We start from the raw sequence: 19,384 nt of genomic DNA, 5'->3' as shown, positions 1-19,384 counted from the left end.
ACCCCTTCCTCTCTCCTCCTCCTCCTATTCCCCTCTCCTCCTCCACCTCCCACCCTCCTCTACCCCTTCCTCTCTCCCCCTCCTCCTATTCCCCTCTCCTCCTCCTATTCCCCTCTCCTCCTCCTATTCCCCTCTCCTCCTCCACCTCCCACCCTCCTCTACCCCTTCCTCTCTCCTCCTCCTCCTCTTCCCCTCTCCTCCTTCTCTTCCTCTCTCCTCCTCTTCCCCTCTCATCCTCCTCCCCCCTCTCCTCCTCCCTCTCTTCCTCCTTCTCCTCCTCTTCCCCTCTCCTCTTCCTCCTCCCCCATCAGGAAGCCCTTCATCAAGTTTATCTGCCACACAGCATCCTACCTCACCTTTCTGTTCCTGCTCCTGCTGGCATCACAGCATATAGTGACTACAGAACCGGACAGACAGGGGCCAGCACCTACTACTGTAGAATGGATGATACTGCCCTGGGTACTGGGTGAGTGGAGGGGGTGGAATGAATGGGTAATATTGCACAGTGTACTGGGTGAGTGGAGAGGGTAGAATGAATGGGTGATATTGCCCAATGTACTGGGTGAGTGGAGAGGGTGGAATGAATGGGTGATATTGCCCAGTGTACTAAGTGAGTGGAGAGGGTGGAAGGAATGGGTGATATTGCCCAGTGTACCGGGTGAGTGGAGGGGGTGGAAGGAATGGGTGATATTGCCCAGTGTACTAAGTGAGTGGAGGGGGTGGAATGAATGGGTGATATTGCCCAGTGTACTGGGTGAGTGGAGGGAATGGGTGATATTGCCCAGTGTACTGGGTGAGTGGAGGGAATGGGTGATATTGCCCAGTGTACTGGGTGAGTGGAGGGAATGGGTGATATTGCCCAGTGTACTGGGTGAGTGGAGGGAATGGGTGATATTGCCCAGTGTACTGGGTGAGTGGAGGGAATGGGTGATATTGCCCAGTGTACTGGGTGAGTGGAGGGAATGGGTGATATTGCCCAGTGTACTGGGTGAGTGGAGGGAATGGGTGATATTGCCCAGTGTACTGGGTGAGTGGAGGGAATGGGTGATATTGCCCAGTGTACTGGGTGAGTGGAGGGAATGGGTGATATTGCCCAGTGTACTGGGTGAGTGGAGGGAATGGGTGATATTGCCCAGTGTACTGGGTGAGTGGAGGGAATGGGTGATATTGCCCAGTGTACTGGGTGAGTGGAGGGAATGGGTGATATTGCCCAGTGTACTGGGTGACTGGAGGGAATGGGTGATATTGCCCAGTGTACTGGGTGAGTGGAGGGAATGGGTGATATTGCCCAGTGTACTGGGTGAGTGGAGGGAATGGGTGATATTGCCCAGTGTACTGGGTGACTGGAGGGAATGGGTGATATTGCCCAGTGTAGTGGGTGACTGGAGGGAATGGGTGATATTGCCCAGTGTACTGGGTGAGTGGAGGGAATGGGTGATATTGCCCAGTGTACTTCTATCATTCACTTTCTAGCTTGGTCTTTACCTCTCTTCCCTTCATCTCCCCTTTCCTCCATCTATTTATCTCTCTCCATATCTCTTCTTTCTCTCTCTCTCTCTTTCTCTCTCCACTTTTCTTCATCTATGTATCTCTCCATATCTCTCTCTCTTGCTCTCTCTCTCTCCATATCTCTCTCTCTGCATATCTCTCTCTCTGCATATCTCTCTCTCTTTCTCTACATATCTCTTTCTCTCCCACACTACTTTCTCTCACTCTTTAACTCTCTCCCTCTCCCCCTTTTCCATCTCTCTCTCTCTCTCACACTACTTTATCTCTCTCTTTCGCTCCCCCCTCTCTCTTTTTAACTCTCTCTCTCTCCATATCTCTCTTAATCTCTCTCCCTCTCCCCCTTTCCATCTCTCTCCCTATCTCACACTACTTTCTCTTTCGCTCCCCCCTCTCTCTTTTTAACTCTCTCTCTCTCCATCTCTTTCTGTGTTTCTTGCTGTAGGTTTTATCTGGACAGAGATCAAACAGATGTGGGATGGAGGGTTCCAAGACTATATACATGACTGGTGGAACCTCATGGACTTCGTCATGAACTCTCTGTACCTGGCTACTATATCACTGAAGATAGTGGCCTATACCAGGGTAAACACACACACGCACACACAGGGATACAAACATACAGGGATACACACACACACACACGCACACGCGCACACAGGGATACACACACACACAGGGATACACACACACACACACACGCGCACACAGGGATACACACATGCAGGGATACACACACACACACACAGGGATACACACATGAACAAATACACACGCAGGGATACACACACACAGGGATACACACGCACACACTCACAAACAGGGATACACACATACACACACACACACACACACACACACACACACACACACACAGAGAGAGAGAGAGTTGCCTAGACCCAGGGATACACACACACACACACACACACACACACACACACGCACACAGGGATACACACATGAACAAATACACACGCAGGGATACACACACACAGGGATAAACACGCACACACTCACAAACAGGGATACACACATACACACACACACACACACACACACACACACAGAGAGAGAGAGTTGCCTAGACCCAGGGATACACACACACATAGGCATACACACTCACACACAGGGATATACACACACACACACACACACACACACACACACACACACACACACACACACACAGGGATACACACATACACACACACACACACACACACACACACAGGCATACACACACACACATGCACAAACACACACAGGGATACACATATACACACATACACAGGCATACACACATACATACACACACACACACGCAAACAGGCATACACACACACATACACACAAACAAACAGGTATTCACACACAGGCATACACACACATACACACACACATACACACACATACACACACACACAGACAGTTGCCTAGACCAGTTAACTAGTGGAATTTGTAGCACCTGTTTCATTTAACATTTTACATTTTCATCAAATGCTGTCTCCATTTCCTTTCACAGGAAATCATTTCACACTTCCTCAGACTTAACTTCCAATCCCAGAGTTTATTCAGCCTTATGAAAAGCCTTTTTACAAGGTTTGACTTCAGAGAGGAAGAGCACTATCACATCTAACTGATTTCATGAAAGATCTATTTTCTTTGCTAAGCCATTTGAACTCCTATTCAAGCTATGAGAGAGAGAGAGAGAGAGAGAGAGAGAGAGAGAGAGAAGGGTGGCATTGCACTCTTACGCTCTTCGCAATTCCATTCGATGAAGAAAGCTATATTTTTATGAAAAATTAACTCTTTCTCTCCCTCTCTCTCTATCATCTCTCCCCCTTACTTTTTTTCTGTCTCCCTCCCTCCCCTCCCCTCCCCTCCTCTCTCTCTCTCTCTCTCTCTCTCTCTCTCTCTCTCTCTCTCTCTCTCTCTCTCTCTCTCTCTCTCTCTCTCTCTCTCCAGTACAGTGGCTGTAAGCCCAGGAACCAGTGGGAGATGTGGCATCCCACCCTGGTAGCTGAGGCTGTGTTTGCCATTGCCAACATCTTCAGTTCTCTTCGTCTCATCTCCCTGTTCACAGCTAACTCCCACCTGGGACCTCTACAGATCTCCCTGGGACGAATGCTGCTGGACATCCTCAAGTTCCTCTTCATCTACTGTCTGGTGAGTGAAACACACACACACACACACACACACACACACACACACACACACACACACACACACACACACACACACACACACACACACACACACACACACACACACACACATACAGACAATAATAAAGTTACACATACGTAAACCCATAAGCCTTTTCTAGATTAATTAATGCCATTGAAGTGTCTCCAAAATAATGTATTTGCTTTCATGTTCCTCTTGGGTCTCTTGGGTGATATCTGACATTCTTCTATCCCTCATGAAACGAACATAAATGTTCAATATACGCACGAGCACCCACACCCACCCACACACACACACACACACACACGCACAAAAAGCTTATTTCTTATTTATTTTATTATTTTTTTTAAATGTTGTTTATATCCATGTTAGTGAGCATTTCTCCTTTGCCAAGATTATCCATCCACCTGACAGGTGTGGCATATATAGAAGCTGATTAAATAGCATGATCATTACACAGGTGCACCTTGTGCTGGGGACAATAAAAGGCCACTCTAAAATGTGCAGTTGTCACACAACACAATGCCACAGATGTCTCAAGTTTTGAGGGGGCGTGAAATTGGCATGCTGTCTTCAGGAATGTCCACCAGAGCTGTTGACAGAGAACTAATTGTTAATTTCTTTATCATAAGCCACCTCCAACATTGCTTTGGAGAATAAGAAAGTCCAACCGGCCTTATAATTACAGACCACGTGTAACCACTCCAGCCCAGGAACTCCACATCCGTCTTCAACCGTCTGTGACCAGTACTGCTGATGGAACTGAGGGGTTTTGCACAACTGAAGAATTTCAGCGCAAACTGTCAGAAACCATCTCAGGGAAGCTCATCTCCGTGCTAGTTGTCCTCACCAGGGTCTTGACCTGACTGCAGTTTGGTGTCGTAACTGACTTCAGTGGGCAAATGCTCACCTTTGATGGCCACTGGCCCGCTGGAGAAGTGTGCTCTTCACGAATGAATCCTGGTTTCAAACTGTACCGGGCAGATGGCGTCATCTGGGCGAGTGGTTTGCTGATGTCAACGTTGTGAACAGAGTGCCCCATGGTGGCGGTGGGGTTATGGTATGGGGCAGGCATAATCTACGGACTACAAACACAATAGCATTTTCTTTTGGGGATTTTGAATGCACAGAGATACCGTGATGAGATCCTGAGGCCCATTGTGTTGTGCCATTCATCCACCGCCATCACCTCATGTTTCAGCATGATAATGCACTGCCCCATGTCGCAAGGATCTGTACACAATTCCTGGAAGCTGAAGAAGTCCCAGTTTTTCCATGGCCTGCATACTCACCAGACATGTCACCCATTGAGCATGTTTGGGATGCTCTGGATCAACGTGTATGACAGCGTGTTCCAGTCCCGCTGATGTCCAGCCACTTTTCACAGCCATTGAAGAGAAGTGAGACAACATTCCACAGGCCACAATCAACAGCCTCATCAATTATATTCGACGGTGATGTGTCACGCTACATGAGGCAAGTGGTGGTCACACCAGATACTGACTGGTCTTCTGATCCAGTCCCCTACTTTTTTTTTAAGGTATCTGTTACCAACAGATGCACATCTGTATTCCCAGAATCAATAGATCAGGGCCTAATGAAGTTATTTCAATTGACTGATTTCCTAATATGAACTGTTTTTCAGTAAAATCTTTGAAATTGTTGCATGGTGCGTTTTATATTTTGTTTAGTGTATGTCCGTTGCATAAATGGATCCTTAAACTGGGGCGGCAGGTAGCCTTGCGGTTCAGAGCGTTGGGCAAGGAACCGAAAAGTTCGCTGGATCAAGCCGGCAAATTGGAAAAATCTGCAGTTCTGCCCTTGAGCAAGGCATTCAACAGCAACTGCTCCCTGGGCGCCAAATTACTTCGATTAAAGCAGCCCCCCTCACGCATCTCTGACACATTTCGGTTGAATGCCTTCAGCTGTGCAAATGACTCAGTTATTCCCTTTACCTGTTCCTCTATGTATTGTGGTTCTAGGTGTTGCTGGCGTTTGCCAACGGGCTGAACCAGCTCTACTTCTACTATGAGACAAAGGCCTCAGACGAGAAGGGCAAGTGTAAAGGCATCCGCTGTGTCGAGCAGAACAACGCTTTCTCCACGTGAGTTTCATGATGTGTGTGCACTTGTGTGTGTGTGTGTGTGTGTGTGTGTGTGTGTGTGTGTGTGTGTGTGTGGTAGAATTGTCCAAATATAATTATAATCTCTCTCCCTCCTCCCTCCCTCCTTCCTCTAGGTTGTTCGAGACGCTCCAGTCTCTGTTCTGGTCTATCTTCGGTCTGATCAGTCTGTATGTGACTAACGTAGATGCGGACCATCAGTTTACAGAGTTTGTAGGGGCCACCATGTTTGGAACCTATAATATAATCTCTCTGGTGGTTCTACTAAACATGCTGATTGCCATGATGAACAATTCCTATCAACACATCGCTGTGAGTACTACTACTACTATACTGCAACTATACTACAACTATACTAGCACTATACTACAACTGTACTACTACTCTACTACCACTCTGCTACAACTATACTACCAATATACTACTTCTATCCCACAACTACATCACAGCTATACCACCACTATGCCACAGCTATACTACTACTATACTACAGCTATACTGCAACTGTACTACCACCACACTACAATTATACTGCTGCTACACTACAACTATACTGCAATTATACTACCACTATACTACAACCATACTACAATTATACTACCACTATACCACCACGATACTACTGATATACTGTCATTATAATATTACTATACCCCACTATACTACCACTATACTGCCACTATACTGCATATATGCTGCTACTATACTACCAGTATATTACCACTATACTGCCACTATACTGCATATATGCTGCTACTATACTACCAGTATATTACCACTATACTGCCACTATACTGCATATATGCTGCTACTATACTACCAGTATATTACCACTATACTGCCACTATACTGCCAGCGTACTATTGCTATACTGTCTAGATACTACCGCAAACTACCACTATACTACCACTATACTGTGACTATACTGTCACTATACGACCGCCATACTATCGCTATACTACCACTATACTACCGCCATGCTGCTGTACTATACCGCTGCTATACTGATGCTATACTACCACTATACTGCAAATATGCTGCCACTATACTGCAGCTATACTACCACTATACTGCATCTATGCTGCCACTATACTGCAGCTATACTACCGCCATGCTGCTGTACTATACCGCTGCTATACTGATGCTATACTACCGCTATACTGCATATATGCTGCCACTATACTGCAGCTATACTACCACTATACTACCGCCATGCTGCTGTACTATACCGCTGCTATACTGATGCTATACTACCACTATACTGCATATATGCTGCCACTATACTGCAGCTATACTACCGCCATGCTGCTGTACTATACCGCTGCTATACTGATGCTATACTACCGCTATACTGCATATATGCTGCCACTATACTGCAGCTATACTACCACTATACTGCATCTATGCTGCCACTGTACTATCGCTATACTGTATCTATACTACCACTGTACTACCACAATACTGCCTCTATACTATCACTATATGCACACGTTCCAGCAGGTATATCTCACTGATCATCCCCAAAGCCAACACCTCGTTTGGCCGCCTTTCCTTCCAGTTCTCTGCTGCCAGTGACTGGAACGAATTGCAAATATCGCTGAAGTTGGTGACCTTTATTTCCCTCACCAACTTTAAACATCAGCTACGTGAGCTGCTAACCGATCGCTGCAGCTGTACATAGTCTATCTGTAAATTGCCCACCCAATCTACCTACCTCATCCCCATACTGTTTTTATTTTATTTACTTTTCTGCTCTTTTGCACACCAGTATTTCTACTTGCACATCATCATATGCTCATTTATCACTCTAGTGTTAATCTGCTAAATTGTAATTATTCGCTCCTATGGCCTATTTATTGCCTACCTCCTCATGCCTTTTGCACACACTGTATATAGACTTTCTTTTTTTTCTAATGTGTCATTGACTTGTTTATTGTGTTATTGGCTTGTTTATTGTTTACTCCATGTGTAACTCTGTGTTGTTGTCTGTTTTTATACTGCTTTGCTTTATCTTGGCCAGGTCGCAGTTGTAAATGAGAACTTGTTCTCAACTAGCCTACCTGGTTAAGTAAAAGTGAAATAAAAAAAAATATTAAAAAAATAGTACCAATATGCTACTATACTATGCTACCACTATACTACCACTATACTACCACATTCCTGACACTGTACTGCATCTGTGCCACCACTATACTACCACTATACTGTCTCTGTACTACCAATATACTATCGCTACACTATCACTATACTATCACTATACTGCCACTATACCACCACTATGCTATCACTACACTACCACTATATTACCACTATACTGCATCAATACTAACACTGCACTTACACTGTACTACCACTATACTACCACTTTACTGCCACTGTACTATCGCCATATCAAATCAAATCAAATTTATTTATATAGCCCTTCGTACATCAGCTGAAATCTCAAAGTGCTGTACAGAAACCCAGCCTAAAACCCCAAACAGCAAGCAATGCATGTGAAAGAAGCACGGTGGCTGGGAAAAACTCCCTAGGAAAAACTCCTGAGAAAGGCCAAAAACCTAGGAAGAAACCTAGAGAGGAACCAGGCTATGAGGGGTGGCCAGTCCTCTTCTGGCTGTGCCGGGTGGATATTATAACAGAACATGGTCAAGATGTTAAAATGTTCGTAAATGACCAGCATGGTCAAATAATAATAATCATAGTAATTGTCGAGGGTGCAACAAGCACGTCCGGTGAACAGGTCAGGGTTCCGTAGCCGCAGGCAGAACAGTTGAAACTGGAGCAGCAGCATGGCCAGGTGGACTGGGGACAGCAAGGAGTCATCATGCCAGGTAGTCCTAGGGCTCAGGTCCTCCGAGAGAAAGAAAGAAAGAAAGAAAGAAAGAAAGAAAGAAAGAGAGAATTAGAGAGAGCATATTTACATTCACACAGGACACTGGATAAGACAAGAGAATACTCCAGATGTAACAGACTGACCCTAGCCCCCCGACACATAAACTACTGCAGCATAAATACTGGAGGCTGAGACAGGAGGGATCAGAAGACACTGTGGCCCCATCCGATGATACCCCCGGACAGGGCCAAACAGGCAGGATATAACCCCACCCACTTTGCCAAAGCACAGCCCCCACACCACTAGAGGGATATCTACAACCACCAACTTACCGTCCGAAGACAAGGCCGAGTATAGCCCACAAAGATGTCTGCCACGGCACAACCCAAGGGGGGGGCGCCAACCCAGACAGGAAGACCACGTCAGTGGCTCAACCTACTCAAGTGACGCACCCCTCCCATGGACGGCATGGAAGAACACCAGTAAGTCAGTGACTCAGCCCCTGTAAAAGGGTTAGAGGCAGAGAATCCCAGTGGGAAGAGGGGAACCGACAAGGCAGAGACAGCAAGGGCGGTTCGTTGCTCCAGCCTTTCCGTTCACCTTCACACTCCTGGGCCAGACTATACTTAATCATAGGACCTACTGAAGAGATAAGTCTTCAGTAAAGACTTAAAGGTTGAGACTGAGTCTGCGTCTCTCACATGGGTAGGCAGACCATTCCATAAAAATGGAGCTCTATAGGAGAAAGCCCTACCTCCAGCCGTTTGCTTAGAAATTCTAGGGACAATTAGAAGGCCTGCGTCTTGTGACCGTAGCGTACGTGTAGGTATGTACGGCAGGACCAAATCGGAAAGATAGGTAGGAGCAAGCCCATGTAATGCTTTGTAGGTTAGCAGTAAAACCTTGAAATCAGCCCTTGCCTTAACAGGAAGCCAGTGTAGGGAAGCTAGCACTGGAGTAATATGATCAAATTTTTTGGTTCTAGTCAGGATTCTAGCAGCCGTATTTAGCACTAACTGAAGTTTGTTTAGTGCTTTATCCGGGTAGCCGGAAAGTAGAGCATTGCAGTAGTCGAGCCTAGAAGTAACAAAAGCATGGATTAATTTTTCTGCGTCATTTTTGGACAGAAAGTTTCTGATTTTTGCAATGTTACGTAGATGGAAAAAAGCTGTCCTTGAAGCAGTCTTGATATGTTCTTCAAAAGAGAGATCAGGGTCCAGAGTAACGCCGAGGTCCTTCACAGTTTTATTTGAGACGACTGTACAACCATCCAGATTAATTGTCAGATTCAACAGAAGATCTCTTTGTTTCTTGGGACCTAGGACAAGCATCTCTGTTTTGTCCGAGTTTAAAAGTAGAAAATTTGCAGCCATCCACTTCCTTATGTCTGAAACACAGGCTTCTAGCGAGGGCAATTTTGGGGCTTCACCATGTTTCATTGAAATGTACAGCTGTGTGTCGTCCGCATAGCAGTGAAATTTAACATTATGTTTTCGAATGACATCCCCAAGAAGTAAAATATATAGTGAAAACAATAGTGGTCCTAGAACGGAACCTTGAGGAACACCGAAATTTACAATTGATTTGTCAGAGGACGAACCATTCACAGAGACAAACTGATATCTTTCCGACAGATAAGATCTAAACCAGGCCAGAACTTGTCCATGTAGACCAATTTGGGTTTCCAATCTCTCCAAAAGAATGTGGTGATCGATGGTATCAAAAGCGGCACTAAGATCTAGGAGCACGAGGACAGATGCAGAGCCTCGGTCTGACGTCATTAAAAGGTCATTTACCACCTTCACAAGTGCAGTCTCAGTGCTATGATGGGGTCTAAAACCAGACTGAAGCGTTTCGTATACATTGTTTGTCTTCAGGAAGGCAGTGAGTTGCTGCGCAACAACTTTTTCTAAAATTTTTGAGAGGAATGGAAGATTCGATATATAGGCCGATAGTTTTTTATAATTTCTGGGTCAAGATTCGGCTTTTTCAAGAGAGGCTTTATTACTGCCATTTTTAGTGAGCTTGGTACACATCCGGTGGATAGAGAGCCGTTTATTATGTTCAACATAGGAGGGCCAAGCACAGGAAGCAGCTCTTTCAGTAGTTTAGTTGGAATAGGGTCCAGTATGCAGCTTGAGGGTTTGGAGGCCATGATTATTTTCATCATTGTGTCAAGAGATATAGTACTAAAACACTTTAGTATCTCCCTTGAGCCAGGGTCCTGGCAGAGTTGTGCAGACTCTGGACAATGAAGCCCTGGAGGAATACCCAGATTTAAAGATGAGTCCGTAATTTGCTTTCTAATGATCATGATCTTTTCCTCAAAAAAGTTCATAAATTTATTACTGCTGAAGTGAAAGCCATCCTCCATTTGCGAATGCTGCTTTTTAGTTAGCTTTGCGACAGTGTCAAAAAGAAATTTCGGATTGTTCTTATTTTCCTCAATTAAGTTGGAAAAATAGGATGATCGTGCAGCAGTGAGGGCTCTTCGATACTGCACGGTACTGTCTTTCCAAGCTAGTCGGAAGACTTCCAGTTTAGTGTGGCGCCATTTCCGTTCCAATTTTCTGGAAGCTTGCTTCAGAGCTCGTGTATTTTCTGTATACCAGGGAGCTAGTTTCTTATGACAGATGTTTTTAATTTTTAGGGGTGCAACTGCATCTAGGGTATTGCGCAAGGTTGAATTGAGTTCCTCGGTTAGGTGGTTAACTGATTCTTGTCCTCTGACGTCCTTGGGTAGGCAGAGGGAGTCTGGAAGGGCATCAAGGAATCTTTGGGTTGTCTGAGAATTTATAGCACGACTTTTAATCTTCCTTGGTTGGGGTCTGAGCAGATTATTTGTTGCAATTGTAAACGCAATAAAATGGTGGTCCGATAATCCAGGATTATGAGGAAAAACATTAAGATCCACAACATTTATTCCATGGGACAAAACTAGGTCCAGAGTATGACTGTGGCAGTGAGTAGGTCCAGAGACATGTTGGACAAAACCCACTGAGTCGATGATGGCTCCGAAAGCCTTTTGGAGTGGGTCTGTGGACTTTTCCATGTGAATGTTAAAGTCACCAAAAATTAGAATATTATCTGCTATGACTACAAGATCCGATAGGAATTCAGGGAACTCAGTAAGGAACACTGCATATGGCCCAGGAGGCCTGTAAACAGTAGCTATAAAAAGTGATTGAGTTGGCTGCATAGATTTCATGACTAGAAGCTCAAAAGACGAAAACGTCATTGTTTTTTTTTTGTAAATTGAAATTTGCTATCGTAAATGTTAGCAACACCTCCGCCTTTGCCGGATGCACGGGGGGTTTGGTCACTAGTGTAACCAGGGGGTGAGGCCTCATTTAACACAGTAAATTCATCAGGCTTAAGCCATGTTTCAGTCAGGCCAATCACATCAAGATTATGATCAGTGATTAGTTCATTGACTATAACTGCCTTGGAAGTGAGGGATCTAACATTAAGTAACCCAATTTTGAGATGTGAAGTATCACAATCTCTTTCAATAATGGCAGGAATGGAGGAGGTCTTTATACTAGTAAGATTACTGAAGCGAACACCGCCATTTTTAATTTTGCCCAACCAAGATCGAGGCACAGACACGGTCTCAATGGGGAAAGCTGAGCTGACTACGCTAACTGTGCTAGTGGCAGACTCCACTAAGCTGGCAGGCTGGCTAACAGCCTGTTGCCTGGCCTGCACCCTATTTCATTGTGGAGCTAGAGGAGTTAGAGCCCTGTCTATATTCGTAGATAAGATGAGAGCACCCCTCCAGCTAGGATGGAGTCCGTCACTCCTCAGCAGGCCAGGCTTGGTCCTGTTTGTGGGTGAATCCCAGAAAGAGGGCCAGTTATCTACAAATTCTATCTTTTGGGAGGGGCAGAAAACAGTTTTCATCCAGCGATTGAGTTGTGAGACTCTGCTGTAGAGCTCATCACTCCCCCTAACTGGGAGGGGGCCAGAGACAATTACTCGATGCCGACATATCTTTCTAGCTGATTTACACGCTGAAGCTATATTGCGCTTGGTGACCTCTGACTGTTTCATCCTAACATCGTTGGTGCCGACGTGGATAACAATATCTCTATACTCTCTACACTCGCCAGTTTTAGCTTTAGCCAGCACCGTCTTTAGATTAGCCTTAACGTCGGTAGCCCTGCCCCCTGGTAAACAGTGTATGATCGCTGGATGATTAGTTTTAAGTCTAATACTGCGGGTAATGGAGTCGCCAATGACTAGGGTTTTCAATTTGTCAGAGCTAATGGTGGGAGCCGTCGGCGTCTCAGACCCCACAACGGGAGGAGCAGAGACCAGAGAAGTCTCGGCCTCCGACTCCGACTCGCTTAACGGGGAGAACCGGTTGAAAGTTTCTGTCGGCTGAATAAGCGACACCGGTTGAGCATTCCTACAGCGTTTCCCTCCAGAAGCCATGAGAAAGATGTCCGGCTGCGGGGACCGTGCGAGGGGGTTTATACTAACGTTACTATCTGTACTTGCTGGTGGCACAGACGCTGTTTCATCCTTTCCTACACTGAAATGACCCTTGCCTAACGATTGCGTCTGAAGCTGGGCTTGCAGCACAGCTATCCTTGCCGTAAGGCGATCGTTCTCCTGTATATTATGAGTACAACGACTGCAATTAGAAGGCATCATGTTAATGTTACTTAGCTTCGGCTGTTTGAAGTCCTGACGAACCATGTCCAGATAAAACCTCCGGGGTAGGAGAGTTGAATGAAAAAAAAGTGAGTGAGGGAAAAAGTAAAAATATACGGTAATGAAAAAGTAAAAACCGTCAGGTAGCAAAGTAAAAACGGCAACAAAAACGCACAACAGCGTAAACAAGTCTGCAAGTTGTGACCGGAAACAGGAAACAGGAAATAATACTGTCTCTATACAACCACTATACTGCTACTATACTGCCTCTGTACTGCCTCTGCACTGCCTCTGCACTGCCTCTGCACTGCCTCTGTACTACCACTATACCACCACTATACTACAACTATACCGCCAGTATACGACCACTATGCTACTATACTATACTGCTGCTATGCTGCCACTATACTATCAATATACTGCCACTATACCACCACTATACTACCACTATATGACCACTATACTGCCTTTATACTACCACTATACTACCACTATACTACTGCTGTGCTGCCAATATACTATCACTATACTGCCACTATACCACCACTACACTACCACTATATTACCACTATACTGCATCTATACTAACACTGTACTTACACTGTACTGCCACAATACTACCACTTTACTGCCACTGTACTATTGCTATACTGTCTCTATACAACCACTATACTGCCTCTATACTGCCTCTGTACTGCCTCTGTACTGCCTCTGTACAACCACTATGCTGTCTCTATACTACTACTATACTACCATTATACTGCCACTATGCTACTATACTATACCACCCCTATACGACAACAATACTACCACTATACCACGACTACGCTACTATACCACCACTATACCGCCTCTATACTGCCTCTATACTGCCTCTATGCTAATATACTATACTGCCGCTATACTACCACTATACTACCGCTATACTACCGCGATGCTACTATACTATATCACCGCTATACTACCACTATGCTACTATACTGCCACAATACTACCACTATGCTACTATACTATGCCACCACTATACTACTGCTATACTGCCACTATAATACCACTATACTACCACTGTGCTACTATACTATACCACCAATATACTGCCACTATACTACCACTGTGCTGCCTCTATACTACTACTATACTACTGGTATACTATCGCTATACTGCCATAGGGCAGTATACTATACATTATACTATTATATATACCATTATACTATACACTACAGACCCTGGTTTGATTCCAGGCTGTTTTACAACTATGTGAGTCTCATAGGGCAGCGCACAATTGGCACAGCATCATCCGGGTTTGGCCAGGGTAGGCCGTCATTGTAAAAATAAATTGTTCTTAACTGACTTGCCTAGTTAAATAAAGGTTAAATAAAATAAATAATGAAAATACTATACTAACACTATACTACAACAATACTACTACTACTACTACTACTACTACTACTACTACTACTACTACTACTACTATACTACTACCATACTACTGGAATACAACCACTATACTACCACTATAGTGCTGCAATACCACTACTATATCACTGGTATACTACTAATATACTACTATTATGCTGCTGTTATCTTACTAATATACCACTGCTACTATACTGCTACTATAATGATGCTATACTACTACTATACTACTGGTATAGTACAGATATAATGATACTATGCGGATGCTATACTACTACTACTATACTACTGGCATATTACTAATATACTACTACTATACCACTGCTACTATACTGCTACTATAATGATGCTATACTACTACTATACTACTGGTATAGTACAGATATAATGATACTATGCGGATGCTATACTACTACTACTATACTACTGGTATACTAATAATATACTACTACTATACTACTACTATGCCATTACTATACTACTGCTACTATACTACTGCCATACTGCTACTATACTGATGCTATACCACTACTGTACTCCTGGCATACTACTACTCTGCTACTGCTATACGACTATACTACTGTTACTGTATTGATGCTATACTACTACAGTACTACTAATATACGTACTACTATACTACCACTATACTACTCCTACTATACTACTGATATACTGCTACTATACTGATACTATACTACTACTAAACTACTGGTGTACTACTAATATACTACTACTAATATACCACTACTGTGCTGCTGCTATACAACTATACTACTGCTACTATACTGCTACTATTCTACTGATGTCCTGCTACTATACTGATGCTATACTGCTACTATACTACTGGTATGCTACTAATATACTACCACTACTATACTACTACTATGCTGCTGATATACTCTATATGGGGCGGCAGGGTAGCCTACTGGTTAGAGCATTGGGCTTGTAACTGAAAGGTTGCAAGTTCGAATCACCAAGCTGACAAGGTACAAATCAAGGCAGAACGAATTTGGCAGAAATTTGGCACAAAGAATTTGTTCTTCACTGACTTGCCTAGTTAAATAAAGGTTAACAACATACTGCTACTATACTGCTACTATACTACTGATACACTGCTACTATACTAATGCAGTACTAATGGTATACTACTACTACCACTACTATTGTACTGCTGATATACTACTATACTACTGCTACTATACTGCTACTATACTGCTACTATACTGATGCTATACTGCTGCTGCTATACCGCTACTATACTGCTGATGTGTTGCTACTATTCTGGTGTTATACTACTACTATTCTGCTGGTATACTATTAATTTACCACTACTACTATACTACTACTATGTTGCTGCTATTCTACTATACTACTACTATAACACTGCTACTCTACTGCTGGTGTACTACTGGTGTACTGCTACTATACCAATGCTATACTGCTGCAATACTACTGGTATGCTACTAATATACTACCATTACTATGCTGCTGATATACTACTACTATACTACTGCTACTATACTGCTGCTATACTGCTGATGTACTGCTACTATACTGATGCTATACTACCACTATACTACTGATATACTACTACCACTACTATACTACCACTATGCTGCTGACATACTACTATACTACTACTATACGGATGCTATACTACCGGTATACTACTAATATACCGCTACAACTATACTGCTACTATACTATTGTTACTATACTACTAATATACTGCTGCTACACTGATGCTTTACTACTACTATGCTGCTGCTATACCACTATACTACTATTATAGTACTACTATACTGCCACTATACTACTGATTTGCTGCTACTATACTGCTGGTATACTACCACTAGAATACTGCTATACTACTAGTATACAATGATAAACAACTCCTACCATCACATAGCATTCTCTGATTACGTGCTCTGATTACATGCTCTGATTACATGCTCTGATTACGTGCTCTGATTACATGCTCTGATTACATGTTCTGATTACATGCTCTGATTACATGCTCTGATTACGTGCTCTGATTACATGCTCTGATTACATGCTCTGATTACGTACTCTGATTATATGCTCTGATTACATGTTCTGATTACATGCTCTGATTACAATTCAGGTGTCTACCTTCCGTAGACACCTGAAACCCCACCTCTTTAAGGAATACCTGGGATAGGATATAGTAATCCTTCTAACCCCCCCCAAAACAAAAAAGGATATAGATGTACTATTGTAAAGTGGTTGTTCCACTGGATATCATAAGGTGAATGCACCAATTTGTAAGTCGCTCTGGATAAGAGTGTCTGCTAAATGACGTAAATGTAAATGTACAATTTTTCAAAATACTGTGTTATCCTTCTGCCTTAAAATTTGAAGGCAGCATTGTTACAAACTTTTTTAAGTTGAATTAACACATATATTTTTTACAGTGTTCTCTCTCCTGAGTGAAAACCCTGATGAAGGCTAGGCTTAAGACCAAAAACGTGTTGGTTGTATTTTTAACAATAAAAAAAGCATGTTTATCACCGTCCACTGTCATCCAAGAGTTTCTGAATGTCCTCTTCACTTCAACCTATGCAGGACCATGCAGACATTGAGTGGAAGTTTGCAAGGACCAAGCTGTGGATGAGTTACTTTGAGGAGGGGGGTACTCTACCTTCTCCCTTCAATATCGTACCCAGTCCCAAGTCAGTGTGGTACCTGGTGTGTTGGACCAAGAGACATGTCTGTAAGAGGACCCGCTCCAAACCAACTGACACCTTCGGCACCTTGGGGGTGAGTGATGACAGATATACTCACACAGACAGGAGGCAGGCACCCTGGGAGTAAGTGATGACAGATATACTCAGACAGACAGGAGGCAGGCACCCTGGGAGTGAGTGATGACAGATATACTCAGACAGACAGGAGGCAGGCACCCTGGGAGTAAGTGATGACAGATATACTCAAACAGACAGGAGGCAGGCACCCTGAGAGTGAGTGATGACAGATATACTCAGACAGACAGGAGGCAGGCACCCTGGGAGTGAGTGATGACAGATATACTCAGACAGACAGGAGGCAGGCACCCTGGGAGTGAGTGATGACAGATATACTCAGACAGACAGGAGGCAGGCACCCTGGGGGTGAGTGATGACAGATATACTCAAACAGACAGGAGGCAGGCACCCTGGGAGTAAGTGATGACAGATATACTCAGACAGACAGGAGGCTGGCACCCTGGGGGTGAGTGATGACAGATATACTCAAACAGACAGGAGGCAGGCACCCTGGGGGTGAGTGATGACAGATATACTCACACAGACAGGAGGCAGGCACCCTGGGAGTAAGTGATGACAGATATACTCAGACAGACAGGAGGCAGGCACCCTGGGGGTGAGTGATGACAGATATACTCAGACAGACAGGAGGCAGGCACCCTGGGAGTGAGTGATGACAGATATACTCAGACAGACAGGAGGCAGGCACCCTGGGAGTGAGTGATGACAGATATACTCAGACAGACAGGAGGCAGGCACCCTGGGAGTGAGTGATGACAGATATACTCACACAGACAGGAGGCAGGCACCCTGGGGGTGGATAGGTGACACATACACACACACACACACACACACAGACACACACACATACTCACGCACACATACACGTACACACACACACCCTTGATAAAGGTAAGCAATAATGACTGTTTAAAATAACTATTTAAAATAGTGAGCTACAGTGGTTCTTCCTTTAAAAGTTTAGAGTTTATCGCGTGACCGTTAGTGGTAGATGGTGGGAGATTGTGGTAAAGTACATCATTCTGGCAACAATAACGTGCCGTAGAATTCTGCGGCACCCCGCAAGCTGTGCTGCAGTACGCCTCAACTTTTAAAATGAGAAATGATAGTATTAGTTGGTTTGGGGATTCAAACTAGCAACTTTTCCTTTACTCTCCCAACGAGCTTAACCACGAGGTTACCTGCTGCCCACCTGCTAACAATCATAGCTATGGCCCCATGGGATGACAATTCCCCCATCCACATGGCACGTGTTGTCACTGAATGGTTTGATGAGTTTGAAATCGATGTAAACCATATGCCATGGCCGTCTCACTCACCAGATCTCAACCCAATTGCATACTTATTGGAGATTCCGGAGCCGTATCTGAGACAGCGTTTTCCACCACCATCAACAAAACACCAAGTGATGGACTTTCTTGTCGAAGAATGGTGTCACATCTCTCCAAAAAGAGTTCCAGACACTTGTAGAATCTATACCATGGTGCAATGAAGCTTTATTAAGACACTTTATGTTGGTGTTTCCTTTATTTTGGCATTTACTGTACCTCAAATCAAATCAAATTGTATTGGTCACATACACATGGGTAGCAGATGTTAATTTTGAGTGTAGCGAAATGCTTGTACATAGTTCCCTAAGGATTCGAAGCGAGGCGACCATCTCTGTCGGTACCATCTCTGTCGGTACCATCTCTGTCGGTACCATCTCTGTCGGTACCATCTCTGTCGGTACCATCTTGCATAAACATACAGGAGACAGACACCCTGGGGAGAGTAGTGAACAAGGTTATTATATTCAACTAAAACCCAAACTAATCATGGAAAAAACAGTTGTGAAAAAATTAAATACTTATTTAGTAAACTGAAATAAAATCA

General features: G+C 44.0%; 1 protein-coding gene across 1 annotated transcript in view; it reads left to right on the top strand.

The window, feature by feature from the left end:
* The window catches only part of trpc4a (transient receptor potential cation channel, subfamily C, member 4a), a 92,613-nt gene extending 74,996 nt beyond the window's left edge, over positions 1-17,617 (top strand). Inside the window, exons 8-13 of the mRNA XM_029770340.1 lie at positions 312-466; positions 1,952-2,091; positions 3,472-3,672; positions 5,676-5,797; positions 5,932-6,127; positions 17,310-17,617. Coding sequence (XP_029626200.1) covers positions 312-466; positions 1,952-2,091; positions 3,472-3,672; positions 5,676-5,797; positions 5,932-6,127; positions 17,310-17,558 — 1,063 coding nt within the window. The 3' untranslated portion in view covers positions 17,559-17,617. The remainder of the gene's footprint in view (positions 1-311; positions 467-1,951; positions 2,092-3,471; positions 3,673-5,675; positions 5,798-5,931; positions 6,128-17,309) is intronic.
* The last annotated feature ends 1,767 nt before the right edge of the window (positions 17,618-19,384 follow it).

The sequence above is a fragment of the Salmo trutta genome, chromosome 12 (genome assembly GCF_901001165.1).
Source record: "Salmo trutta chromosome 12, fSalTru1.1, whole genome shotgun sequence".
NCBI classification, from domain to species: domain Eukaryota; kingdom Metazoa; phylum Chordata; class Actinopteri; order Salmoniformes; family Salmonidae; genus Salmo; species Salmo trutta.
This window is presented reverse-complemented; position numbering and strand designations above follow the sequence as displayed.